At 48.4% G+C, this 24,156-nt stretch overlaps 2 protein-coding genes across 3 annotated transcripts in view; one reads left to right on the top strand and one right to left on the bottom strand.

Moving 5' to 3' along the window:
- Positions 1-24,156, top strand: part of LOC122382592 — a 55,105-nt gene that overhangs the window by 15,347 nt on the left and 15,602 nt on the right. The gene's annotated exons all lie outside the window — the stretch shown is intronic.
- LOC122382585 (helicostatins-like) lies at positions 1,002-16,021 on the bottom strand. The gene is made up of 2 exons (XM_043368120.1): positions 15,873-16,021; positions 1,002-2,321 (listed from the first exon to the last, which is right to left on the bottom strand). The coding sequence occupies exon 2, from the start codon at positions 2,306-2,308 to the stop codon at positions 1,535-1,537; it is 774 nt and encodes a 257-aa protein (XP_043224055.1). The 5' UTR covers positions 2,309-2,321; positions 15,873-16,021; the 3' UTR covers positions 1,002-1,534.

Consider the following 24,156-nt stretch of genomic DNA (forward strand, 5'->3'; position numbering starts at 1 on the left):
ATTAGCTATACGTACTTTTGTCCATACGTACTTTATACCCTACGTACTTCTGCGATACGTACTTTTGTCCCTGACGTACTTTTGTCCATACGTACTTTTTACCCTACGTACATTAGCTATACATACTTTTGTCCCTGACGTACTTTTGTCCATACGTACTTTATACTGTACGTACTTCTGCGATACGTACTTTTGTCCCTGACGTACTTTTGTCCATACGTACTTTATACTGTACGTACTTCTGCGATGTGTACTTTTGTCCCTGACGTACTTTTGTCCATACGTACTTTATACTGTACGTACTTCTGCGATACGTACTTAAATCCTACGTACTTTTGCTTACGTACTTTTGTCCTACGTACTTTAGCGATACGTACTTTTGTCCGTAACCCCCGTAAAACACCGGTTTACTCGCCAGCCTTGGGTTAAATTGTTTTCAGTGTACACCTAACCACATACCACATGAGAAGGGCTTGCTTGACTTGCATGCTTTTCGATGCCTATAAACGTCTTTTTTCAAATAAATGTGTGGGATCAGGTATATGAGCTGATACCTTTAGTGTTGTGGCGTTGAAGCTAGGCGGCCAGGAGGACAATTAGTCTCCAACAAATTCACCAAACAAATCTGCAGCAATTATTACGGGGAAATGAATAACGGTAGCATCAAATGAACTGCCAACTTTCAGCGTTTCTGCACTTGGTGTATCTGTCATTGCGTGCGTGAAATTCGTGCCGGAGTGCTGCCGCGCCATCCATCAGCGGCAAATGACACCCGAGGGTAGCGCCGAGCGCTCATGCTGAATTAGATCCCGCGCTACTCATCACAACGCTACCTACAATGTCTCGTCGTAAAAGTTCGATTTCTGCCAACATTGGAGCACATTTTCATCTTTGTGCGTTAAACGTGTCTGGATGCATCTAAATTGGTGGGCTCGCTGATCTCTCGATGTTTTCCGCTCCGGGAGTGTGAGCCCCTTGGCCTGCCCATAAACCACGGCGGCTTAGAGCAGTCGCCATATATTATTGTATTTGTTACGATGAAGTATGACACAGTGCGCCAGCCAGGCTTACGCATGGCTGATCGTTTCAACAAATCACCACGCAACAGTGAGTGCTTTGAGTTTGTCAAAGGTCAAATTAACTCGCTGGGAAATTCTGTTTTTATTTTTGATACGCTTGGAGACGACATCGCACAATTACGGCAAGGTATTTATGTAACAAGGTGCATTTTTGTCCCCTTAGTCTCAATTCAAACCCTCAAAACATACCCAACAGCAATACCTCGGTGACTGTTGAACTAGACCTTACAGCATGTCCGGCCATTCCGCCATTTCACCGCTAGATGGGATCGGATTTGATTTAGACCTGTCTATGCTTCTCCGATCTGTTCCTGCTTTACCAGCTCGGTTAATCAATATCGCAGGAACTCAGTCCTTGATGTTGCTTGTTCCCTGCCGAGCTGACCCGCGCAATCGTCAGCATCAGCAATCATCGCTGGCTTTCTCGTCCCTCACCGGAGCTCTGTTTCGCCGCCCTAGAGCTGAAACCGAACGCCCTTTTCCTGTGAGGACGCGTCCTCCGGCTGAGTGTGTGTCTGACCCGAGTCGGAGCCGACCCTGTGTCGGCCCGCGGGCGACTTGGCCTCCCCGTCAGCCAGGTCCCGCGCCGCCGTCATCAGCAGCAGCGCCGTGTCCGGATCGTCCAGCAGGTCTTCGTCGACCGCCGCCGGCGCACTCCTCTTGCCCAGACCGAAGCCGTAGCTGGGCCGCTTCAGGACGTCCCGAGTCGGGCCCTCGAACCAGCTCCAGCTGCGCTTCCCCAGACCGAACCCGTACGTCGGTCGCTTGTTGGGAATGTCGTCATGGCCATTTCGTTTGCCGAGGCCGAACGCGTACTGAGACGCAGACGGACGCTTTCCAAGTCCAAACGCGTACGACGGCTGCCGCTTGCCGAGACCGAATCCGTACGTTCGCTCTCGTTTTCCCAGACCGAATCCGTAGGTTCTCTCGCGCTTCCCCAGCCCAAACCCGTACGTACTATACGGACGGCCCCGCTTGCCAAGGCCGAACCCGTAGGCGCGGTACGGACGGTTCTGGTCCCGTTTCCCCAGACCGAATCCGTACGTTCGGTCACGCTTTTCAACATCCTCCCCGTCGGGCTCCAGGTCGTAGGTGTCATCGTAGTTGTCGTCGAGCAGATCGGTGGCCAGCTGCTGGTTCTGCCCCAGCTGTTTTGCGCTGGCAGATCGGGGAGTGACGAGCGTCGCCAGAGCCAGCAGCGTCGCCAGCATCAGCCGACATGACATCATCTCCGGTCGCGGCCTGTCGGGGAGACGGAGGACGTCAGTTACCGGTCAGAGGTGCGGGTGTGTCGGCGGGGGGGGGGCAGGAATGGGGAGAAAGAGAGAGAGGGAGAGAGAGAGAGAGAGAGAGAGAGAGAGAGAGAGAGAGAGGGAGAGAGAGAGAATAGGGAACATAGTTACTTATTATCGGCTTCGCTGCCTCTTCCGCTCTACTTTTACAGCTGATAGTGAAGATCGCCAGAAAGGCAGTGTTGCAGTCTTTCTCCATTTGATTATTTTTTGGTTAGTGTAAATTGGTTACATTATCTTTTTTTTCATTTTTGGCGCCATTTTTCATTGCCTTATTCACGGAGCTAGGCAGGAAGCGAAACATGGTCCCCAGGATTTTGGGACTGCGATTCCCTACCCCACCCCTGTGATCCGGCCAGGCTAGTTAATTTCTTTACAGACGGCCTCAAAAAATGTTTATAGCATTCAAGAAAAGTAAAATCGTCAATACTCTTTCAAAATATGTTATTAAATAAGGTATCAATTAATCATAGATATGCACCTCGTAGCATTTTAATTTCACTATTTATTCACGACCTTTTAAAGTCATGGCGTAGTGACCTATTAAACCATTTTTTGTTACTGTTTATTGTTTTTGCGTTAGCGAGAAACTCAATACTTCATTTTCGTTTCGTATATCTGATCAGCTTGTTGACGCACAAAATATTGTTTGTGGCCCATTTAGCAGCAGGGTATCGCATTTATCCACTATTATGGCGTGGAAAAAGCACTTACCATAAACAAAACACGTACCGAAAGCAAGATTGATTGCTTCCTTAAGATGGTTGTTTGCAAGATTTTACCATATTACTCGATATTTTCTAGCAAAATTTTTACAAGTGCTGTAATATTCAATTGACTACAGAATGATATTCCAGCTGCCTAGAGTGGTAGGTTGTGCCGCATCACACGCGCAGAGTGACACCCTTTAATGTTGTGACCTAATGCTCACCATATGTAGATACGCTTAACTGTATGAAAAGCGGAATAACTTAGCATTCCAGTCAACTGATAGCTTTTGAGGAGTAGAACACAATTATCATGTCAGGTCACCCAGCCACTCAAGCTGTCACCCCGGAGGTATGCACTATGCACCTACAACAGTGAGCCGAGTTCATCCATACGTTGTATACCGCGCCCTGCAGTTTTCTCGGCGCCCGCGACGCTCCTGCCTGCCCCTCTGTCCCCTTCGCTCCTCTCCGACCCCATCTGTCCTGCACGGGCTCACTGTACCGTGCTGAATCCCTTTCTGCAGAGGAGATCGGCGGCCAAAGCCAGGCACCCCTTGGCAGATCCTTCTCTGTAATTGTCTGCGCTCGGCACTGACCACTTGTGCGTTTCCGCTCCTCAATCATTTTCTGCGCGCTTGAGGACCCTCCGGGCGGGGTCTGCCCATTCTCTGTGCTGCGGGCATTGCGCCTCTGTCATGCATCAGTGGAAATGCAGAACGGTACGTTTCGGTAAACACTGTTAGCACTGCACTTCAGCAGAGGTAGGCGTGCAGTGATGTGGGCTAGAGAGGGCGCAATGCCTATGCATCCGCGACAAAACAGCGCACACAAGCGATGCCATTTCAGAGGAATACTGAAACGAGAAAACAGTCTGTGGAGGCTAGCGGAACGACTGTATTATTGGACACATAATACTTACTGTTAAACAGTTACTTATTTCAGATAGATATGAATGCACTTTATATGAGAAAACTGTTGGCAGGAAATCCACTATCAAGGTATGTTTTGTTTGAATTGGTTTTATACTGCCCCGGAAGGGTTGAGGAAATGCCATATTGATCCGCACATCGTCATCGCCTAGGGTCCAGACGCCGTGGAGAATGTTGTAGATACTGCCGGCAATCGACGTTTTGCGGCGGACGGAGACCGCCCTCCAGTTCCCCCTGCGTATATAGGACCGTCTGGACCGCGGTCCCCAATGGAATGTCCTGAACAGTTACACGGCCTCTGCGGGGAGCGCGAGAGCCCATCGGCCGCCGTCGAGCTGTCGTCGATACGGGAGCTCCATTTACCACCGCCGCCGCCTGCGGCTGTTGGCACAACTTGCCTCATACCGGCGGCCGGGCAGTGTGGTCACGCGCGGCCGCGGTGCCGGTCCCGCGGACGGAATCGCCCCCCCCCCCCGTTCCCCCCGCTCGCCAGTAATGTGATGTCGCGTCGGAGACGGCGCGGCGACGACGCGACGCCGCCGGCGTCGACGGCGCGGATTGGCGATGCAGCGCGCGCGGCCGGCGGCGGCTTGGGGAGCGCCGCGGGACTACCTGGGCCACTGGGGAGGCCAGCCGATCGCCACCGACACATCCTCCGCGGATGCGTGAACAAATGACACATAAGTAGGCGGGCCGCGTGGGACCGCGCAGACCATGCTGTCAAAAGTGGTCACGTGCCACGTCGGCTGTGCCTTACATTTTCTGGTGTTGGTGCGTGACTGGACGTCCAAAAAGAAACGCCATTTCGACTCTGTATTAGGTTAGTTTTTAGACGGACGGCTGTGAAAGAGAAACAGCTTGAGGATGCCATAGACGTTGTGGGTACAGATCCCTGTCCCAGCTGCGGCCTGTTTAAAGAAGTGCTAATAATTTACCAGGAAACTAAATCCGAATTACTCCATCGCCATGAGCTTCGAATATTCCGTACAATATTCAAGTGAAGTTTGTTAATGGTTTATTGTATTATTTATTACATAAAAACAGAGACCAATAGCCCTCAAATGGCAGCCCCATGTATTGATTGCCTACGCTTTCATTTACTAGTTGTCAGCCGCCTCATCAGTTGGGATCATGTGAGATTAAATACTGAAGTGTGTCTCCGTTCAGCTTACATACACGCAGCAGTCTCTTTTACCAGCCACCGATGTCGACCATTCAATTAGGAGAGGCTTAGGTACGCGCACGTCCTTACTTCCCGAGTTAGTGACCTTGTGCTCCTTGAATTCACCATTGTGCTCAGGATGTATGTATGGTAGCAAACAGGAGAGCAGGATGCCAACACTGCATGGTTTTAGTTCAGCTATCAGTTTCTTAGCTTCCCTTCCAAAACGAAGAATAATGTTATAAATGCTGATTTGATTAGCAATGTTGGCTTATAAAACAAGAATTTTTTTAGGGTATGCCGGTTTATCAATTTCAATAGTTGGGAACATGCGAGTGTAAGAATAAAATATATTTTGAACATAAGGCATGTATTGTCTGCAACAAAGCGCTTTTGAGATTAAGATTTGAACTTCTATTATCATTCATACATACATACATACGCATCCAACACACTTTGTGTCGTGTCTTTTTACAGTGAAACGTTCCCTGTGCGTCAAGTTTCCTGAGCAAACTGCAATATTTGCATAGATGAATTTATGATTAGATCGAAGTCCCACTGACCTTTTCCGAACTAGGAACAATAAAACCGCTAATTAAAGGAAGCGGAAATCAAAAACAGTTCCAGGCACATCTTTGAATAAACGTTGTCAGTAAAATACGCGAAACCGCTTCCAGACTTGCTCATATGCGTCGTCATTCTCATGGTGCTAAGTAATAAAACGGCAAATGCTAGCCGGTAGATGTATGTACATATTAGCAAATACAAGCATTGTTTAACCATACATTGTGTAACCATACATTGGTAGACCTCTGGTCTACGATTTAAGAGGTCTGTAGTTTAACCACTAGCCTCTGTATACCGTAAGCAGAGCTCTATGATTACGGAGCGAGCGAAGCGAGCGGAGTCTTTCCTTAGATTAACGGAAATTTCTGAGTATGAGCGGCCGGCCGGCCGGCCGGCCGGCCGGCCGTGGGGACGCTCTTCAAAAGCTAATATCTTAGGAACGGGACATCCGATTGACAAGCGGTCTTCTTTACTGAATGTCACTTGGACGTAAAAGTTATGTGGTGTGATGGCCACCATGCGTTCTTGCCAACCACCGCACGTGGCGCGTGGTAAAGTTGGACATTTTTTAAGAACCCCCAAAATTGCAACCTCAATAACGGCACAACGGTTGGGCCGATTGAATTGAAACTCGGTACACAGTTAGGTCTCCATCAGATAATTCATCTGCATGTGTTAAGGTTGGGGTGCTGCTGCACGTGCGCACGTGCAGGGGTCGTTTCCAGATCTCGAGAACGGCTGGACCGATGGCGCTCAAGTTTGGTACACGGTTAGGGACCAGTTAGTAGGGTGCCGTGCACAAGTCAGTTGGGACCCATTTTGCACGTGCGCACGTGCAGGGTGCCGCTTCCAGATCTCGAGAACGGCTGGGCCGATTGTGCTCAAATTTGGCACATCGCTAGAGACCGGTTAGTAGGGTGCCGTGCACAAGTCAGTTGGAGGTACCCCCTCGAAATTTCGCACGTGCAAGGCCCACCCTCTCGCTCGCTCCGTTAGTCGCCCCATAAGGCGTTATACTGGTTTAACATATTTTCACAAAGAAAGCGTTATGATAAGCGGATTAGATCGACGGAATAGGCATTTAACAGTATTAGGACTCACACGCGTAATACATATAGCATCTGCACTGCAGCGTTACACCAGGCTTTACGTATCACAAATGTGCCTAATTTTGTTTAGTGAGAAAGGATTGCATTTCTGATTGGAGACGGCTTCAAACGCGCTTCTTATATAGAGTGGTGACTTTGGTGACATTAGCTGTTTTCACGACGGCCATCTGGTACACATTTGGTGCACATTTGGTGCAGATTAGGTGCAGATTTGGTCAAATTAGGTTCAGTGTGTCTCTTAGTAGCTATCAGCTAGGGCTGCACTAGTTGTTTATATCCCTGCTTTGTCATATTATCAGAGAGTATCATCGATTAAAACACTGAAATAAATTCATGAAATAAAGATATTTGCTGTAAAAGAGATAAGCTGCAGATTTGGTCAAATTAGGTGCACTCGCCGGATAGCCCGTCGTGAAAACGGCTATTATTAGAGACTGTTATAAACACAGGACACATAATTTGCCTGCTTTAGATTGCTTTTGTTCACCTTTGGTATGAATATCGCATTTGATTGCAAGGCAGATGCATCATTGTTGATGGATGTCTGATGCTCGTGTCCTGGTAACAGCATAAACACAAATGAGACAGCCTTTAATCTCTAGCGTCATTTATTTCCCTATCCATATTCCGGTGCTTCTACCGAAAGCCAGTGAGTAAAAAAAAAAATGGGCACGGTGCAGGCTCTTCACCTTTTCCTTCCACAAAAGAAACGAGAGCTTTCCTTTAGATTGTTGTGAAATAGTTGTACCAAAAAATTCGGTAAGCAATCACTTCAGTTATTAGGATCCGTGTTATCTTCGCAACTCTCACCCCGATGAGAATAAAATCTAGACGTGCAAGAGCAGTTTTTTCGTTTGAAAGTCCTTGTAAACATAGGTACAGATCTCAATATCGCCTGCACGCTGCGTGCCGTCGGTGCTGGGATGGCTGCCGCCCATCGCGGCCCAGTCGACACCCTGCTGTGTCAACTAGACAACTGCACTAATTGCGCGGACGTTCGATCGCGCCGCTGACCGATGAATGCCCGAGGCGGTGACTCTCTGCGGGGGGAGGGGGGGGGGCGAGGTGACGCCACGGGGGTGGAACAATACTGAGGGGCGTGGATGTCAGCAGTGACACTGCTCGGCTTTCTAGCTCGAGCTCTGGGCTTGGGAGGGTGCAAAATGGGTTCAATGCTCATCGCAAAGGCACATTAGAGCACACGCAGAATTCCTACATGGCAGCCTGCATTTGCCTTAATAAATTGCTCTGTTAGCTGGGCGTGGTGGATCCTTCCTTGAGACCTTCGCCTGGCTAGCACATTGCGAGACATTCACCTCATCTTGCCATCGTTGCCTATTCATCTTGTCGAAATGAGACGTGTGTCCGTGCGCTCAGCATGCTTGAACGCTGCTCTTCGGAGAACAGTGACATTACTTGACATAGGAGGCGCGTAATTACAGCCGGCTCGATTACAAGGCGAAATCTCCTCAATTTTCGACGGCAGGCGGCAGCCGCGGCTCACCGCGGCAATCCGGACTGAGTAGCGCGCGGCGCCTGAGCTATACGAGCCATCTGCTGACAAAGAACAACCTGTTAAACTCGGCGTGTGCGCCTGGGCGGGAGGCAGCTGCGGCCACCGCCGGCCCGCGGAGCCCAGAGAGCGCCGCCGGCGGCCCGGCCGTGTCGGCCGACATTTGCCGAACGGCGGCCCGTCTCTGCGCCACTCGGCCCGGCCCGCTCGTAACCGGGCCGGTCCGCGGGCCACTGCGGCGCTGAGCTCACCATTACGGGACGGCGGGTCCGGCCAGCCATCGCTACCCACCGGCGGCCCTCCGGTACTGCCCACTGCCGGCCCTCCGGTACTGCCCACTGCCGGCCCTCCAGTGCTGCCCACCGGCAGCCCTCCGGTACTGCCCACCGGGAGCCCTCCTGTACTGCCCACTGCCGACCCTCCGGTACTGCCCACTGCCGGCCCTCCGGTACTGCCCACTGCCGGCCCTCCAGTGCTGCCCACCGCCGCTCTCCAGTACTACCCACCGTCGGCCCTCCAGCACTGCCCACTGCCGCTCTCCAGTGCCGCCCACCCGCTGCCATCCAGTACCGCCCACCGCCTCCGCACCAGAGGTCACTAACAGTAGAGCAGCAGCCAGACAGACAGGTCACCGATTGCTGCAGCCCCATCATAGGCCACTCTCCGTCGCGGTCGCACCGGAGGTCACTGATGGCCTCGGCCGTGCCTCCATTTGTTGCACAGCTGTTGCTAGTCCCGAGTCCTTTTAAAACAGCCCACATGACAGCGCGGGGCTCATTCGTCGTGGCCACTTCAATGCGTCCACTCATTTTCAGTGAAAAATGAGGCCGGCACGGCGTACGCCGAGTGTCTCGGCCGGGCGGCGACACTCGGCGGCACTCTGCTGAAGGGCGGTGCCAGCTAGGGTCGACTGAGACACCCACGGGTAGTCGGGTGGTCACTTATTCCACTGGTGCGCACACCGCAGTAGGTACGGCGGATCACGTCAATATCTAGGATTGTTCTAGACGTTTATAAGAAGGATAAAGAAAGGGATTAAGATGAGTAACAGGTTATTCTTCATCCTTCTAACAATCTTATTAACAATGCTTAACACAACGTTCAATTATACCAATTCAATTATACTGAAGATGCTCCTCACTGAAGATAAAAAAGAACATTTCTGACTTGCTATTGTTTTCGGCGAGTTTTGTGCATCAATTACAGGCGAAAGTGCCTGTCTTCCAGCCGTGATAAGGGAAAGCACGACTTCTGGTGTCAATAATCAAAACAATTAGTACTTCTCGCAGAATACATTATTCACACCTGCTCGCGGTTGATAAGGAATAACAAAGTTTAGTGGCTCTATTATTAATCTGGATTTGGTCAGCCTCTCTTCTGACTAATGCTTGCCCCATTTGCCGTTGTCTTACAAAGTGCCTCACTTGCTTACGTTATTGATGTGATTTGGAAACAGCCATTGTGATGCTATCATTGGAGAGTTTGGGTCAATTATCAGCGCCCTGGCAACGTCAATAATGAATGGACGCAACTGAGTGCCAATTAATTTGAATTCACTGTCAAGCTACGACATCCTATAGCGCCAAGTACCACCAATGACCCCACGTTCATTATTGGGTCAAGACAAAAGTCAGCTGATATAATAAACATATGTACCGCCTGCTGTATCTGTTTATGATAAAATTTATTCAGCATGCTCACCTACTATCTGGGGTTTAGCGGAGGCCTCGGCAGTCTGCTCAGGTTTGACCAATAAGCAGCAGGTGGTGTATGCCGGTGATATTGGGACTCGGCTGGCTCGGCTCGGCCGGCGGCTCAATGCGGGGTGTCGGCGGCTCAATGCGGGGTGCTCGGCGGCTCAATGCAGGGTGCTCGCTGGCTGGCCAACCCATCCACTGCAGTGCCACAGCCGCCGCCGAAATATGCAGAGCTGATGGAGCGCCGGGTACGGCTGCGATCGGCCGATATTGGAAATAGACCAACGCCGCGACTATTGCTGGTCGCGGCCAGAATGCCCGATAACACACAGCCGACATCCCCACTGCACCGGCCGTATGTACAGCCAAAGCACACTCTCTGACCGAGGATTGATATTAAACTATCCGAGTTTTATTTTATTGGTTGTCAGATGCAGTTTCTATCGGGATCATGCAAGGAAATATTAATATTTTGTCAAGTTTTAGTGCAGTATCCAGCCTGTCGAGCTTGTGCTCGATATTCAGCTTTTTAAGACAGTATGAAATGGAGATTCGGTATGCTGCTTACATTCCCCAAGCGGTCTCCTGTCACCGGCAGAAATCGAGAGTGCGTGTCGGGGCGAGAGTTTATCGCTCCGGGAGTCCGGCCTGGCCCCGACGAACATACATCTTTTGTCGGCACTGCTCGGAGTGAACTGGACGACAAGTCTATGAAGATGTCGAACTTATGGCAACAACAAAATCATACAGCATGACAATCGGGGCAGTGTTGCGTTTTCAGCCGATTTCGTGCTCACTTCCAGCGAAAGGAGGATGATTTATGATACGACTCTCGTGTTCCGAGACGATCCTGTGTCCATGTATCCGTGGTTAGTCTGGTATCCGAGGTCAACTCTCCCCCAGTGGCCGGTGCCACCCCTGGAGCCCTCTCTACGTACATTCGGCCTGGTCGCTGGAAGGATCAGCGAATCGTTGTCCGGTGACCATTGGTCTGACCGCTGAGCCGGCCTCAAATGAACCGGGCCTGGGCAGCGACCGAGCTCCGACCGGGTGGCTGTCGCGGACCAACAAATATCATAGAGCGACTCCGTGGGGGAAACGTGGAATGAAGGTCCGGCAACAGTGGTTATCATAGAACTACATCAACGGTCAGCCGAGACGAGAAGATTTCTTTCCTACCCTATTTTCACGGTTCTATTTGGTGCCAAATCAAATTTTCCAAATTCGTCGACAAAAAGCCAGCCACCGCGCGCCGTTCCAATTGCTGTGTTACTTTCACCTTCTCGGGGTGCCTTAAGGAATTCAATTGAATTGGTGTTCTTAGCGAGTCTGCTAATGCCAGTAATGTGATGTTCGTCAGACCATATGGTGCCACCGCGAGCAGGTCGGTCTTTCTAACAGGGGAGTCAATGCAGCACCTCAGCCTAGTTAGTGTTATTTTCTCCTAATTGGCGGGCAGCTGATACTTGAATTAAGTAATGTTGAGGCATTGTATGTAGGCAATATTACGCTGAATCGCGAAAATAGGCTAAAAAGACTGTAAATCTTATTTATGTAGGCAAATGATACATAAATAGAAATTATTGAGGAAAATGTCCTTTCAAGCATACCCACTTATATACTGTGTGGTAAGCGCGTTAATGACCAGAATCCAAGCAGCCGGCATCTGTTGGTAAGTAGGTTGCTTTGTACTGTGTCCATCCTGTGTCGAGTCGGTGTCACATAGTTCTGCTGTCACAAATTGTCGTGTGAATAAACGTGCACTGAAAGGATGAAAAAGTAGCATGCATAACATGCATCTTTGAATGATATAGATACCGACTGTACTCGTATGTATACAAGCATCAACGGGGTCCGTTTTAATCGATTGTTGAAATGGCAATTTTGCACCTTTCTTCTGCAGGCTCCATCTGAATTGACTAAGAAATGAAACCAAACAGAGAAGGCGAAAGTAATCTACCGCAATATGACGCAGGCCCTGTTCACTATGTTTCGAAACTACTTAATGACCTCTGTAGGTACTCGAATAAGTCATTTTAACGGGCAGGTCACAGCAGCACTCAACACTAACTTGGGATTTCGCAAATTGGCTCGGACATTATGGCTCAGCAAATGACTGAACGCATACGGGAATAAGGCCTCATTGATGGCAACACTCTGAGCTGATTTGGAATAGCTTGCATTGGTTAGAACAATGGTCAAATAAGCGACTCAACGCATTTGGGATTTATGGCGTATGAATGATGAATAATTCCATCTTTACTTAATCACCCACAACAAAGGCATCTTTCAGCACTATACCTAATCACTCGTTGTTTGATGATCGTTGAAATCCAAATAAACAACCTCAGATATAATACATGCCATAACTCATAGCCAACAAATTTTCGTGAATATCAATGCCTTACAAAGTACCAACATATTTTGACCACCGAAGGCTTCGTCCAGGACCCATTTGGCACATCATCTCCACTGATGTTCTTAGCCATGCAGCGGGCGTGATGCCGCCTAAATATATGGGTTGTTTAGACCAGGGTATATTGAATGAACGGACACAATTCTGTCAGCGCATGAACGGTTTAGACGGACATGTGTCGTCTAGTGGCCAATGAAAGCATGTGACGAATGCCGTGAAATAAGGCAGGATAAGCAGACAGACCGAAGAGCAATATTTGGTGTTATTTTGTTGGTTTTGGGAAGCGCGCATTTTGGGCACTATTCGGCTGTTGCTTGCTTAGTACAAAGATGACAGATGTCATAGAAAGGTAAGTGGCAGTCGCAGATTTTCTCAGACCGTGTCCGCCCCAACAATGAGGAGAGAGGGAGGGAGAGAGAGAGAGAGAGGGAGAGAGACTGGGAAGAGGGGAGAGACCCATTTTCTGTAATTTCCTGATACAGTATCGCGCGCTCCCCACCCGTTTAAATGAGCACAAAGACTTATCTCATTTCACTCCGTCGCTGTACAGCTTAGTAGAACAATTTAGCTGCGTGTTTTAAAGGAGTCCTGAAAATGGCAATAGGGATTTAACTACAGATAACATACGGTGTATTCTACATTAATCAAACGCGAGTGTCGTGTAATATTTCACATTGCTCTGAACACTACCGATGATAAATTGTTTTACTTATGTGCATGCCGACGTTTTGATTGAGAAGTTCCGATCTCCTCTAACGGCCTTGAAGCGGAATATTGGGCATCAATCTATATTGCATTTGGGAGCCATTCCGAGTGTCGCGGGCGTAATGCCGCTATGATATGGGAAATATGTCACGAAGAATGTCTTTGGAAACTGCACCGCAAGGCGCACCGTAGTAAAAAAAGGTTTGGTTAAACTAACAAGTTAATGAACAAGCTTATGCTCATGAACATGGGCCAAGCTCATGAGCAGGATAAAGAGGCTTTGTCGTGTATTGAAGCTTTACACTCACGTGGAACACAGGTATCGAAAGATAAGAGCAATCAGAGGGCTATTATTTGATGGCAATTCAACACGATCGGAGACCGCAAGTAAGACTGCCATCTGAAAGACGAACTTCCCTGCAGCGATACCCATTACCCAATCTGAACTCCGACTCCGACTTGACTTCATGCATCCCATCACTCCACAAATAAGCCCTCATAATTGTAATGCTCCCACTCCGCCCAACTTCCCTGCTTTCAAGTGCTGTGGTCTGGAGCTGACTGGACTGCCGAGGAGAGGAACTTTGTAGGCCAGCCCGACCTTTGACCCGGTGTCGCCCGCGGCGGGGCTGCCAGATCGGGCGCCGGAGGGCAGGGGCGCCGGTATAGCACGGCGGCCGAGTCGCCGTCACCGCGAGCGAAAAGGTCCCTGTCGTGAGTGCGAGAATGCACACTGCCATTTGGCCGGGCGTTGAATGTACTGTTTATTGGAGAGTAAGGTGGTTCAGCTCAGAGAACTGTATGTCGCGTAGCGCCCCTCTGGTGCTGGGCCCCATTTTGGCCGGTTTAAGAACCTACATAATACATGGATTACCGAGCCGGTCTACTTATGCGATATAGAAGACACAACGAACCGCTTCTGTTTCCAGTTTAGTCGCTTTGTGCTAGTGCTGAGTGCTGAGTTGTATTCGTTGCATCTTGAACTGCAAGATGCAACGAATACGAATGATGGGCAATCATCGCTGTGTTAAGACGGTATATGATTACATGTTGTTTCATAAAAGCTTGCCTCCTAAGTCACCGAACTATTGACATTAACTGACACACACGAGCATCAAAATTTATGTGAAAACATCGGCTGGGCACGTTGCTTGTTAGGCAGGGCGTGAGTTCTAGCTTTCAAACCCAAGTCTCGACAGCATCTAATAAAGGGCGTATGCATGCCTTATCCGAGGGACTAGTGACCGATCTTTTGATTGTGACGTACCGAATCTTTTTGTGGGAATGACTAACAAATAATGGGTCCTTAAGTCAAATCGTAACCACTTTAAAAGAGGTCAAAATGCAGCAGTATCGATACATGTGTCTGATTTCGACCGCACGCTAAATTTGCACTCGATTCTCAGTGAGATAAAGGAGTACAAAGATGATATAAAGGCATCTTCGGCTGCAATCCATGAAGAGCGCGAAAGTTGCCTTTACAGGTGTCACACTTCTCTTATCTCGGCGGCAGACGTATCGAGGCTGGGGAGCGGTAGCCTGTTGTTTGACTCGCGTTTCCATAAAGCCAGCTGGCAGGAGCGGTCGCGGCTACCGGCTAGACCTGACAGGATCATACCACCATCCGCACCTGCGGTACATTAAACTCTCGGCTCAAATCAGCACCAGCGCATCGGGAACGGCAGCCGGCCGCAGGGCGGCTCCGAACTGTCTCGCGTAACAAGAACCGCTTCATATCGCGTCCGGTCCATAGACAGTCGCCGGCAGATTCGGACTAAATTTATAAAAACACAAAAATACGATATGTGTTTTTGAACTTTTAGTTTATAATCCACGGTTTTGAGCTATGAAGTCTAAGTACAGCAAGTATTATTATAGCATTGAGCTTGCACAGGCTGTCGAGTGGACATTTCCAAGCGCAGTGCTTTATCTCGGCTATGGGCCGTGCTCAATTATCCATTCGAATCAACCAATCAGTATTGAAAGCGGTCTGGCGTCGTTACATAGTGCGGCTCAAACGGAGATTGATAGCCTGTTGTTAAAGCTAAACAAGATCCATTGAACGCCACTCCGAAGCCGTTTCATTGGCCGAAAGTCACCTTAGCCGGACCGCGGAATGATTTTATCCCAAAGCGCCTCCATTTGGTAAGTTCCCTGCTTGCGGCGGAGCAGGTACACATTTCTTTCAAGAAATGAACCAGAAATGAGGCTGCTGATGTTTTCAGGATATTGGGCTTCAAAAGTGCACCAACTGAACAACATTTTGTAATCCGGGCAAATAGAGAGGGAAAGAGGGAAAGAGGCCATATGCTGCTTTTTGTTTGTGGAGAACTGCTGGGTTTAATGTTGGTAGGTACCTATAGTTTTTTTTTTTGACAGTTGCAACACATTTTTGCTGCCATAAGTGATTAAGATTGTTTCTTACCTTTGTGTCTTACGTTTTAGGAACAATATGTAGTAATGATTCATCAATAGGTAATATTGCTCTTAGAACGTAAACGCTCATTGCTTAGCAATAATCACAACTAACCGATTTGCATTATAATTAAAATATTGCTTCTCTGGCAAGGCGCTACTGACGGACACCGTGAACACTGAACAAGGCTTGTTAACAAATTGCATTATATTCTTAACCGTAACACATCGGGAGCAAAGTGGCGAGGATTCCATGGCCCGTCCATTTAGCGACTTACGGTTCCCGTCAGCTCCCGGTGTGGCTGGGCCCGATGTCGGAGGCGCCGGTCGTCCCAACCAGGTGCCGCGGGTGAACACCTCGCCTCCCGACTCCCTGCTCTCGCCCTGTGCCCGTAACCGGGTCTCTGATCGCAATGTACCGGCACGCATGGTCAGAAGCCCACACTCTTTATACGGACTCCTCCTCACTGACGTCATATGGCAACGGTCCAATCAGAGGCCGTCTTAGCGGCCGACGACCGGCCAGTGCGCCGAGTTGATTTTAGAGCGGGTGGGCAGCTATTGCATGGAAATTGCGATTGGAGCAAATCGTCGTTTTATGTGGGGCACACAATATTCGCCGTAGGAGACGGATCTCTGGGGAAAATAGACTAGTAAAGCGTCGACTGATTTGTCAGCTTGTTGAAAGACATGGCTACAGTGCTTCAGGCATGGCCTGTTTCAGGCATTTTCGGATGAAGACCTAAGGCCTCTTAAAACAAAATTTACCCCGGATGTGTTGGAAGCGGATGGATGTGTTGCGGAGCGGAGCGGATGTGTTGGAAGCCGGTTTACATGGGTACCACTCTAGCTGGATTTGTCGTGGAAGAAGCCACCGGCTCACCATCACACCCCGTTCACCAACGCCAGCAGCTAGTCAGTCGATGATAACATTGAACGCACCTCAGACTGAAGTGACATGGTCCTTCCCGGCCCGGGTCTATAGTGTCCCCCTAATAAAGGTATGACCGGTGCTCTGATCAACCGACGACCCGTCTCAGCTCAGTCTCAGTCCGAGCTCGGTGCCATCGTTATCCGCCCCAGAGGGCCACACATCTACGACAGACCACCATTCACTCATTTTCGCGTGTATAACATTGCCAATGCCAACGTAGGAGGGTGTAGGTTGTCGCATCCGCCCCAGGTACCGTCCCTATTAAAGAACAACGATGCGATTACGCTGAGATGCTGGTTTGAAAGTGACGACCTTAAGAGTTTCTTTTTCATTCTACAGCCAACAAAAGGATGGTAATGGAAAAAAGTTCTAGTACTAAGTGCTTGACTTGTTTTTCATTCTGGGGAAAATAGTGGCTGTAATTTACCTGCTGAATAGTTCATCTACACTGAAAACAAATTAAAGGCCAGCGAGTAAACCGGTGTTTTGCGGGTACCCCTATCCACAAGCATTTTTAGCCACTCTCCCAGGATTCAATTTAGGGCATTACACTTCGCAATTCACTCTGGAAAATAGTAACCCTCCACGACTATTCGCGCACCAGTGGCTCGCGACCCCTCCATCGAAAGGTATTCATTGACGCCTACCTGGCAGACGCGCCCCCACAAACCCCTAAGAGAGCCGAGAGGGGTTATCCTCCGCGCCTACCCTTCGCTGACCAAGTCACGAGGGTCCAAAAAACTCCCACGCTTGTTCATTTTTGAGAGAATATATCAATAAAATGACAATCTCACACCCAGAAAACATCGGTGAGAAAGTTTCACATCGGTGGGAAAGGTCAAATCGAACTCCCATAGAAAATTCGACATGACCCTATCACCAGCGCCGTGTGCAGCGTCACCCCAAAACATGAAGGTGTGTCGCCATTTGTTTCCTTTCGGTCTGACGAGACCATTTCAGAGCCGGAAGGATGATAGGAATTAGGGGGAGACATTGGTCTGGGCAGGCACCCTAGTGAGTCACCGGGGCTGAGCCCGTCCAGAGGGGGTTCCGGACAAAATATCGAAATGCAAAATATCGAGTCGCAAAATATCGAAGGTAAAATATCGAAGTGACAAAATATCGAAAGCAAAATATCGAAAAGCAGAATATCGAAATGACAAAATATCGAGTCGCAGAATATCGAAATCGCAAAATATCGAATAGCATAATATCGAAGCTGCAAAATATCGGAAGATAAAATATCGAAAGACAAAATATCGAAAAGACAGGATATCGAAAGACAAAATATCGAAAGACAAGATATCGAAAAGGCAAAATATCGAAAGACAAAATATCGAAAAACGCCAGCTGGTGTTGAATAGCTGCAGATGGGTTGGATATAAAAATATAGCATCGCCAAGGAAGTTTGGGCATCCTTTGCCATACAACGTGTCTCGTGAGACGTGTGACGTAGGTATTAAGGACGTGTTGTTAGACATCCACTCTCTAATGCTGGGTCAAAAAGTGCACCTATTTCAAACATGCTCAATGCTTATTTCTAATGGCACTTACGATACTGGTAAATTTAATATTTTTTTCTTCTATAAAAACACTCAAGTCTGGAACTTTATGTCACCCATGGGTGACAACATAGGGGGACGGGAACGAAGAGGATTTTGATCCAAGTCTACAGAGTGGGGAGGATTAGCCCTTCAAGTCTGGGTGATGCTCCTGGTCGTATTTTCTTCTTTTTATTCAAATGCATTATAGAAAACACCGGGAGAACGAAAATCCTTACACTTAGAAGCAACTTTACCTGAATATGACAGCCATGATGTGCAGCACAGGCATCTCGGAACATTTGTGGCATATCTTGGTGCGAGAATCGCAAGTTTATTTTGGCTCCTGTGCTGCGTAACAAATTATATTTTTGTGCAGCACAGTCGAAACCCTCACGTAAGCGGATGTAACTGACGAGTAGATAAAGGGCGCTATTTTATTGTCAGTGGAGCGGAGTCAGTGAAATGATTTGTGCCTAGGGTTTCACAAGAGTTGGCTGGGGATTTGAGGTTAAATTCACGCCGAGGTGAGTGTCTCAGTCTCTGACTGAGCTGACTAGCGAAGCTGACTGACAGCTTTGCCGTGGTTTCGGCGTATCTGAACACACCCGACAATCTTGAAGACTACGAGATAAAGAATCGTGGAAACACGAAGGATAATATTTTCAGCAATGCGGTCATTTTTTACCAAGAGGCCAGTCCTACCAAAAGAAAAATCGCCGCCGGCTCAAGCCGCCCAGTATTTCGCCAACCAATCGAATAAAAATGAAGATAAAAAACGATCAATTTAAACGTGTACTTAATCGAAAACTGCCGTTTGCTGGTGACCTTCCATGACCTGACATGACCTTTTGAGTGAGCACTGGTCATCAGCTGCACTTTGCTCATTGGATATGGGTGGCGATCCTGATCCTGTAATGATCCTGAAACTGTGTTGCAGTTTTCGCGCGTTTGTTCAAGACATCAAATGAGGCATGCGCACTTTTCCTGAATTTCTTTTTGCTGGTGAGATCAATGAATCCGGACTGACAGAAGGTCGTAAATAAAAAAATACGAAACATGCGAATGGCTGGCACTGCTACTCTAATGCGTTAACACAACGTCTATGAAATCATCCCCAGGACTGAAAGGACCACAAATATATTTTTTAAAGGCAAAGTTAGTTGACCAGGTGAGCTGACCAGTGGCCATAAGTGTCATGGGATCACCGTCTTAAAACGGAATGCAACATTCGATGTGTTTTGGGCTGTTAGGTTTCAAAAAGCCTCGGTTTTTAAGTTCACGAGCGGTACCTCTATTTGGGTTTCCAGTCGGCCAATCCGTCCCCTATGCCCGGTCAAAAATATCTGGCGCTGCCTCAAGTGTTATCCTATGATGTCACAGGGCAAGTATAAGAAAAAAAGATGAAAGCTCCATCGCAGCACATTGCCACAGAAAAAAATATATGATATCTCTTAGGCATTATACATATATGCACATATATGTAGAAACTGCTCATTAAACTAGTTCTTGCGTAGCCGGAAAAAAATAAGTCACTTATTGGATAGTAGGTAAGGGCCCATAGAAACAAATTATTAGGTAGGTACTTACATACCTTTAGTTATAAGCCTAAAGCATTTCTTACCATGACATCAATAAAGTAAGCCATGGTTGCGTTACCTATCAACTTGATTCAAACAGTTCAGTAAAAAGTCGCAAATCGACCAATACTGTGGAGCGCCCTAGAGCCCCAATTAGCTAAACAAAATCAATATTTTTACAAAGCTTCGAACCGATGGAACAAAAGTAACACGTTTGCTGTGGAGTAGCAGGTAGCCCGAGTTTATGATGCAACGTTTCCTCAGCTTTTCCAATGATGCGCGCCGGTTTCATGGAAGCCGCGCCAGTGACAGTACGCCACACACGGCCGGCCACCGCGGCACCTGAGGAAATCACTGAACCAACAGATACCCGCCCATATTGTGGCAGTGTCGAGAGAAAAATCAACACCTATGACTGACTGGCAAACTGATTGTAGATAAAGTCGCCTCTGTCCGCACTGCCAGTGGTGGAAGCAGCTCGTAGGCGAGTGCTGTATAATTGAGTTCATTCTATCAGCCCGCGGGTCAATAGGTGGGAATGAAAGGTCAAGCAGCGGTCCGTGGAGGGAGGGGGACCTCAACTAACTATGTAGTTGGTTAGCTGGGTATGTACGCATTGGGCTCAGCAAATGAATTATAAATGTGCAGACGTTTTGTCGACTCATGATTCTGACAGCTTTTTATGCGGTCAACTGTATTTCCACCTTTCCCGTGGCGTGCGGTACAGTCTATCTTCAGGCGCAAACAGTAGTGATATCTAGCGGTAGCGGTACAACATAGACTGGGAGATGTGCGGCACAGCATAACTTCAGGCGTATACCGTAGTGACACCTAGCGGCAACACACGTGAAATTCGGTACAGTAGGTATAACTGTAAGCGCTCTCTCACATACTTGTAGGGACACGATTTCAGCCCCTGACAGGAGGGATACCATCACAAAATGACAATGCGCCGCCTTAGGTATAGAGAGTGGGGTAAGATACCCAGGGTGGGGAAGACGCCCCACCCCCTCTAGCGGCGAAACAAATAATCGAACCAAGAAATTAATGTTTTTAGCGTAAAGCAGAAGCCTGCCTTGTTAGCTGCACAAAAATTTGCGAAGCTCAGTTGGGCAACGGCTGGCTGGCGAGTGCATGCTTTTTATTTGCTGCTTTCAAAAAATATTTTGGTGTTAAAACATTGTAAATATCAAAGAAGGTACACAATTTTATGTCCCTTGCTATGGTCGTGATACATTAACATACGTGTGCTGTGTCCCAAACAGTTTGTTTCAGGGTGTAGTTTTATGGCTAACAAATTGCACTGATTTAACCCTATTCCTGGCGGGGGGGGGGCCTCAGGAGCCCCCCCCCCCCCTGAGGTTTTTGGTTATTTCTCCCAAACGCGTTGAGCTAGGAAGCTCAAATTTTCTGACTTTTCCTAAAAGGCTTCTACGCAACATGTCTGAAAATTTTGAGTTGATCTGACCTCAGGTCAGGTCACCAGAGGCGGTTTGGTGACCCTACCTCAGAAAAGTTTGCAATCACGCCAGAGCTAGAGTTTTTGACCGATCAATTTCTTCTCTTCAGGCTTTAGTTAGGGTACCAGTATGTGCAATTTGTATATCTCGGAATTTTGATATCGGTGACCTAAGGTCAGGTCAGTTTCGCGACCTCCCTATTATAAGTCAATGGGGGAAAAATCAACTCCCTGTTTTTACCACTAAAACGGGTCGGAATGGCCCCATATACCATACATGACTTCATATACGATCAACCTTCACTACCTTGAGGTCTGTTTTGCTGTTGGGCAGCTGTGAGGTCATGTGACGTCATCAAAGGTCACCAAAGGTTTTTGGCCAATAACTCCGTACAGGAACAAGATACAGACGCGTGGATGGTCTCATTGTGTCCAGCTCGTCAAGACGCATCGAATGATATACATGATGACCTCGAGGTCACGTGACCTGAGGTCAACCTTTGACCTTGACCTTTCGAGGTCAACATATATATCATTCGATGCGGATTGACGAGAGGATCACGATGATGCCCTTAGTTTGTTCCTATCTTGACTAATTCGAAAGTTATTCGAGAAAAACTCTCTCCATATCTAGCGCCGCCATTTTGACTTTTTCGACCCCTGTGACGTCATCTTTGACCTGACCTGAAAATGACCTTTGTAAAAATTGTAGATCTTGACCGTGCGTATCTGATGCCGTTTACCGTTTGTCGCTATCTTGCTTCGTTCTCGAGATCTCAGGGGGGGGGGGCCGAATCGGCCCCCCCCCCCCCGCCAGTTTCTTGTCCCGGCGGAGCCCGCCAGGAATAGGGTTAATGTTAATTCGGTACCTTGGGGTAAGATGCCCCCTGCCCTGATGAGTGATGGGGAAAGACCCTCTTAATCCGTAGGCTGTCCCTCTAAATCCCTCCCCCTAAATCCGTAGGCTGTCCTTCAAGCAACCCGTCAAATCATTTATTACATACTTGTGATGAGAGACAAAAGCCGATCTGGGACTATTGAGAGTCCAGTACGGTCGGGTGCTTCCCATGCCGGTCTCTCGGCCTACACAGCGACTTTTTGGGCGGCATCTGACTTTGAGATCCCTCACGACAGCCTCTGTGGGCCCTATTATTGGCTCCAATGCCCCTCACGACATCCTTTGAGGGCTCCCACGTTGGCTCCACGTGCCGCGCTGGCATCTGAGGTTCCCACGATGGGCTCGAGGGCCCTCAAGCATCATGAAGGGCCCCACAGCGGTCTCCGAACGCCACCACGCAGGCTTGTTTGGCCGCGCTGGACTACGATGGCCGTAACGATGACCTCTGAAGCCCCTTACGACTTCTTTTGAGGGCCCTTACGATGACATTTAGTGTCTACTGCAGGCTCGAACGGACTACCAATTCGTTCAGGCGATTCACGTGCCCGTTTATGTCAATTATAATGGAGGGGGCATCTTCCTCAACGCCATGGGGCGTCTTTCCCACCCTGTGGGGTAAGATGCCCCTTTCACTTTTTCAGGAAAATGCTTAATAGCAAAAAAGTTATATTTCAGGCACAAAAGTGTGATATTTTTTAGTGAAAAATGATGTCGGCTTCCGTTGAAATTCCAAGTTTTTGCTTTCCGATCGTCATTTTCGAATAATGGCATTGCAAAACCCTGGGCATTTCCCCCACTCTCCCCTACTTACCTTGCGTTCGGCAGCTGGAAAATGATGGATGATGATTATCCGGGATCACCGGTAATTATTTGGTAGGTATTGCATGAAGCATCGATGCAATTAAAGGGACCCTCCCACCTTCAAAAAAGTTAATGAATTGGCATGAAAGTGATGTCGCTCGGTTCAGAAAGAGCAAAAACGAATATCTACCAAATTTCATCGAAAAATATTCACCGGTTTTCAAGATATTAGACTTTTACTTTTGTTTACTTTTTGGGATCTTCGCTGTTCCTAACGACTTTATTTGAAAGTGCGGCATTTGTTGCGCGCAAAGCAGCATATACCATCGCGTGCTACAAAACGTTTTAGTCAAGCATTTAAAAATCGTTAGATATCTGCGCTGACGTCACACATTCAGAGGGGTATTCTTATGCATTAGCCCCTCTGAATCAAAATGCTGCAATTTTGAAATTCAATATTTCCGATTTAAGGCATTTCTCGATGTTGTGAGTGCCGAAACCGGTAATTGTGAGCCAGGGACCCCATTTTGGCTATCTCAACTCAAATCTAATGTTTAGGTGGGAGGGTCCCTTTAAACACATTTTTAGGTTGCCTTTGCTTCACCAATGGTTCTTTTACTCGTTGCCATGTCCGTTGTACATACATGGTGTCAGATGATCACCACCGAATGATCCCGGCTATCTCGTAAAATTATCCCTGATTACCTATCCGGATGCCGAATGCACGCAAAGACCGATGTCATAACCCCACGAAAAACGACGGTCTAAATATTATTTTGTAAACTTAATGAAGTTTGGATCGCGATTCACTAGTCACTAGGCACGGTCTTTCCTTGACAAAAAAAAAAACACGCACACGCACACACACACAAACGTGAGTTTCGTCAATCTTACCAGGACGGAGCTCAAAGTCGGGATCGAGGTCTCAGGAGGTCACCCTGCAGTGGGTGCCGACTGTCCGCGGCTTCCATGAAATGAGCAGACGAACGAGCTGGCGGGGAAGCGACTGGCGAACGAAGGACACTCGATGCAGTCACGGGCATCGTGACCGCTACCAGGACCGCTGCAGAGGCAAGGCGCAGGCCATTGCCTGACTCCTGCTCCCGGCGCAGAGCTGGGGGAGAGGGGAGGGGAAACCCTAGCTCCGGCCCGGTCTCCGGCGTGAGTGGGAGCAAAGTGGGAGCGGGGCGGTGGTGACGCTGAGTGACACAGGCTCCGCGGCTCTGGCATCGTTGTGGGGGTCCGAGCCCCCAATAATTTAACTTTTACAATGTAGCCTAATGTAGGTATAAGGATGTGCCTTTTTGTGATGGACCCCCTCCCCATCCTAAGACCATGGAGAGCCTCTA

The sequence above is a fragment of the Amphibalanus amphitrite genome, unplaced genomic scaffold (assembly GCF_019059575.1).
Source record: "Amphibalanus amphitrite isolate SeventyFive unplaced genomic scaffold, NRLGWU_Aamphi_draft 000011F_arrow, whole genome shotgun sequence".
Taxonomy (NCBI): Eukaryota; Metazoa; Arthropoda; class Thecostraca; order Balanomorpha; family Balanidae; genus Amphibalanus; species Amphibalanus amphitrite.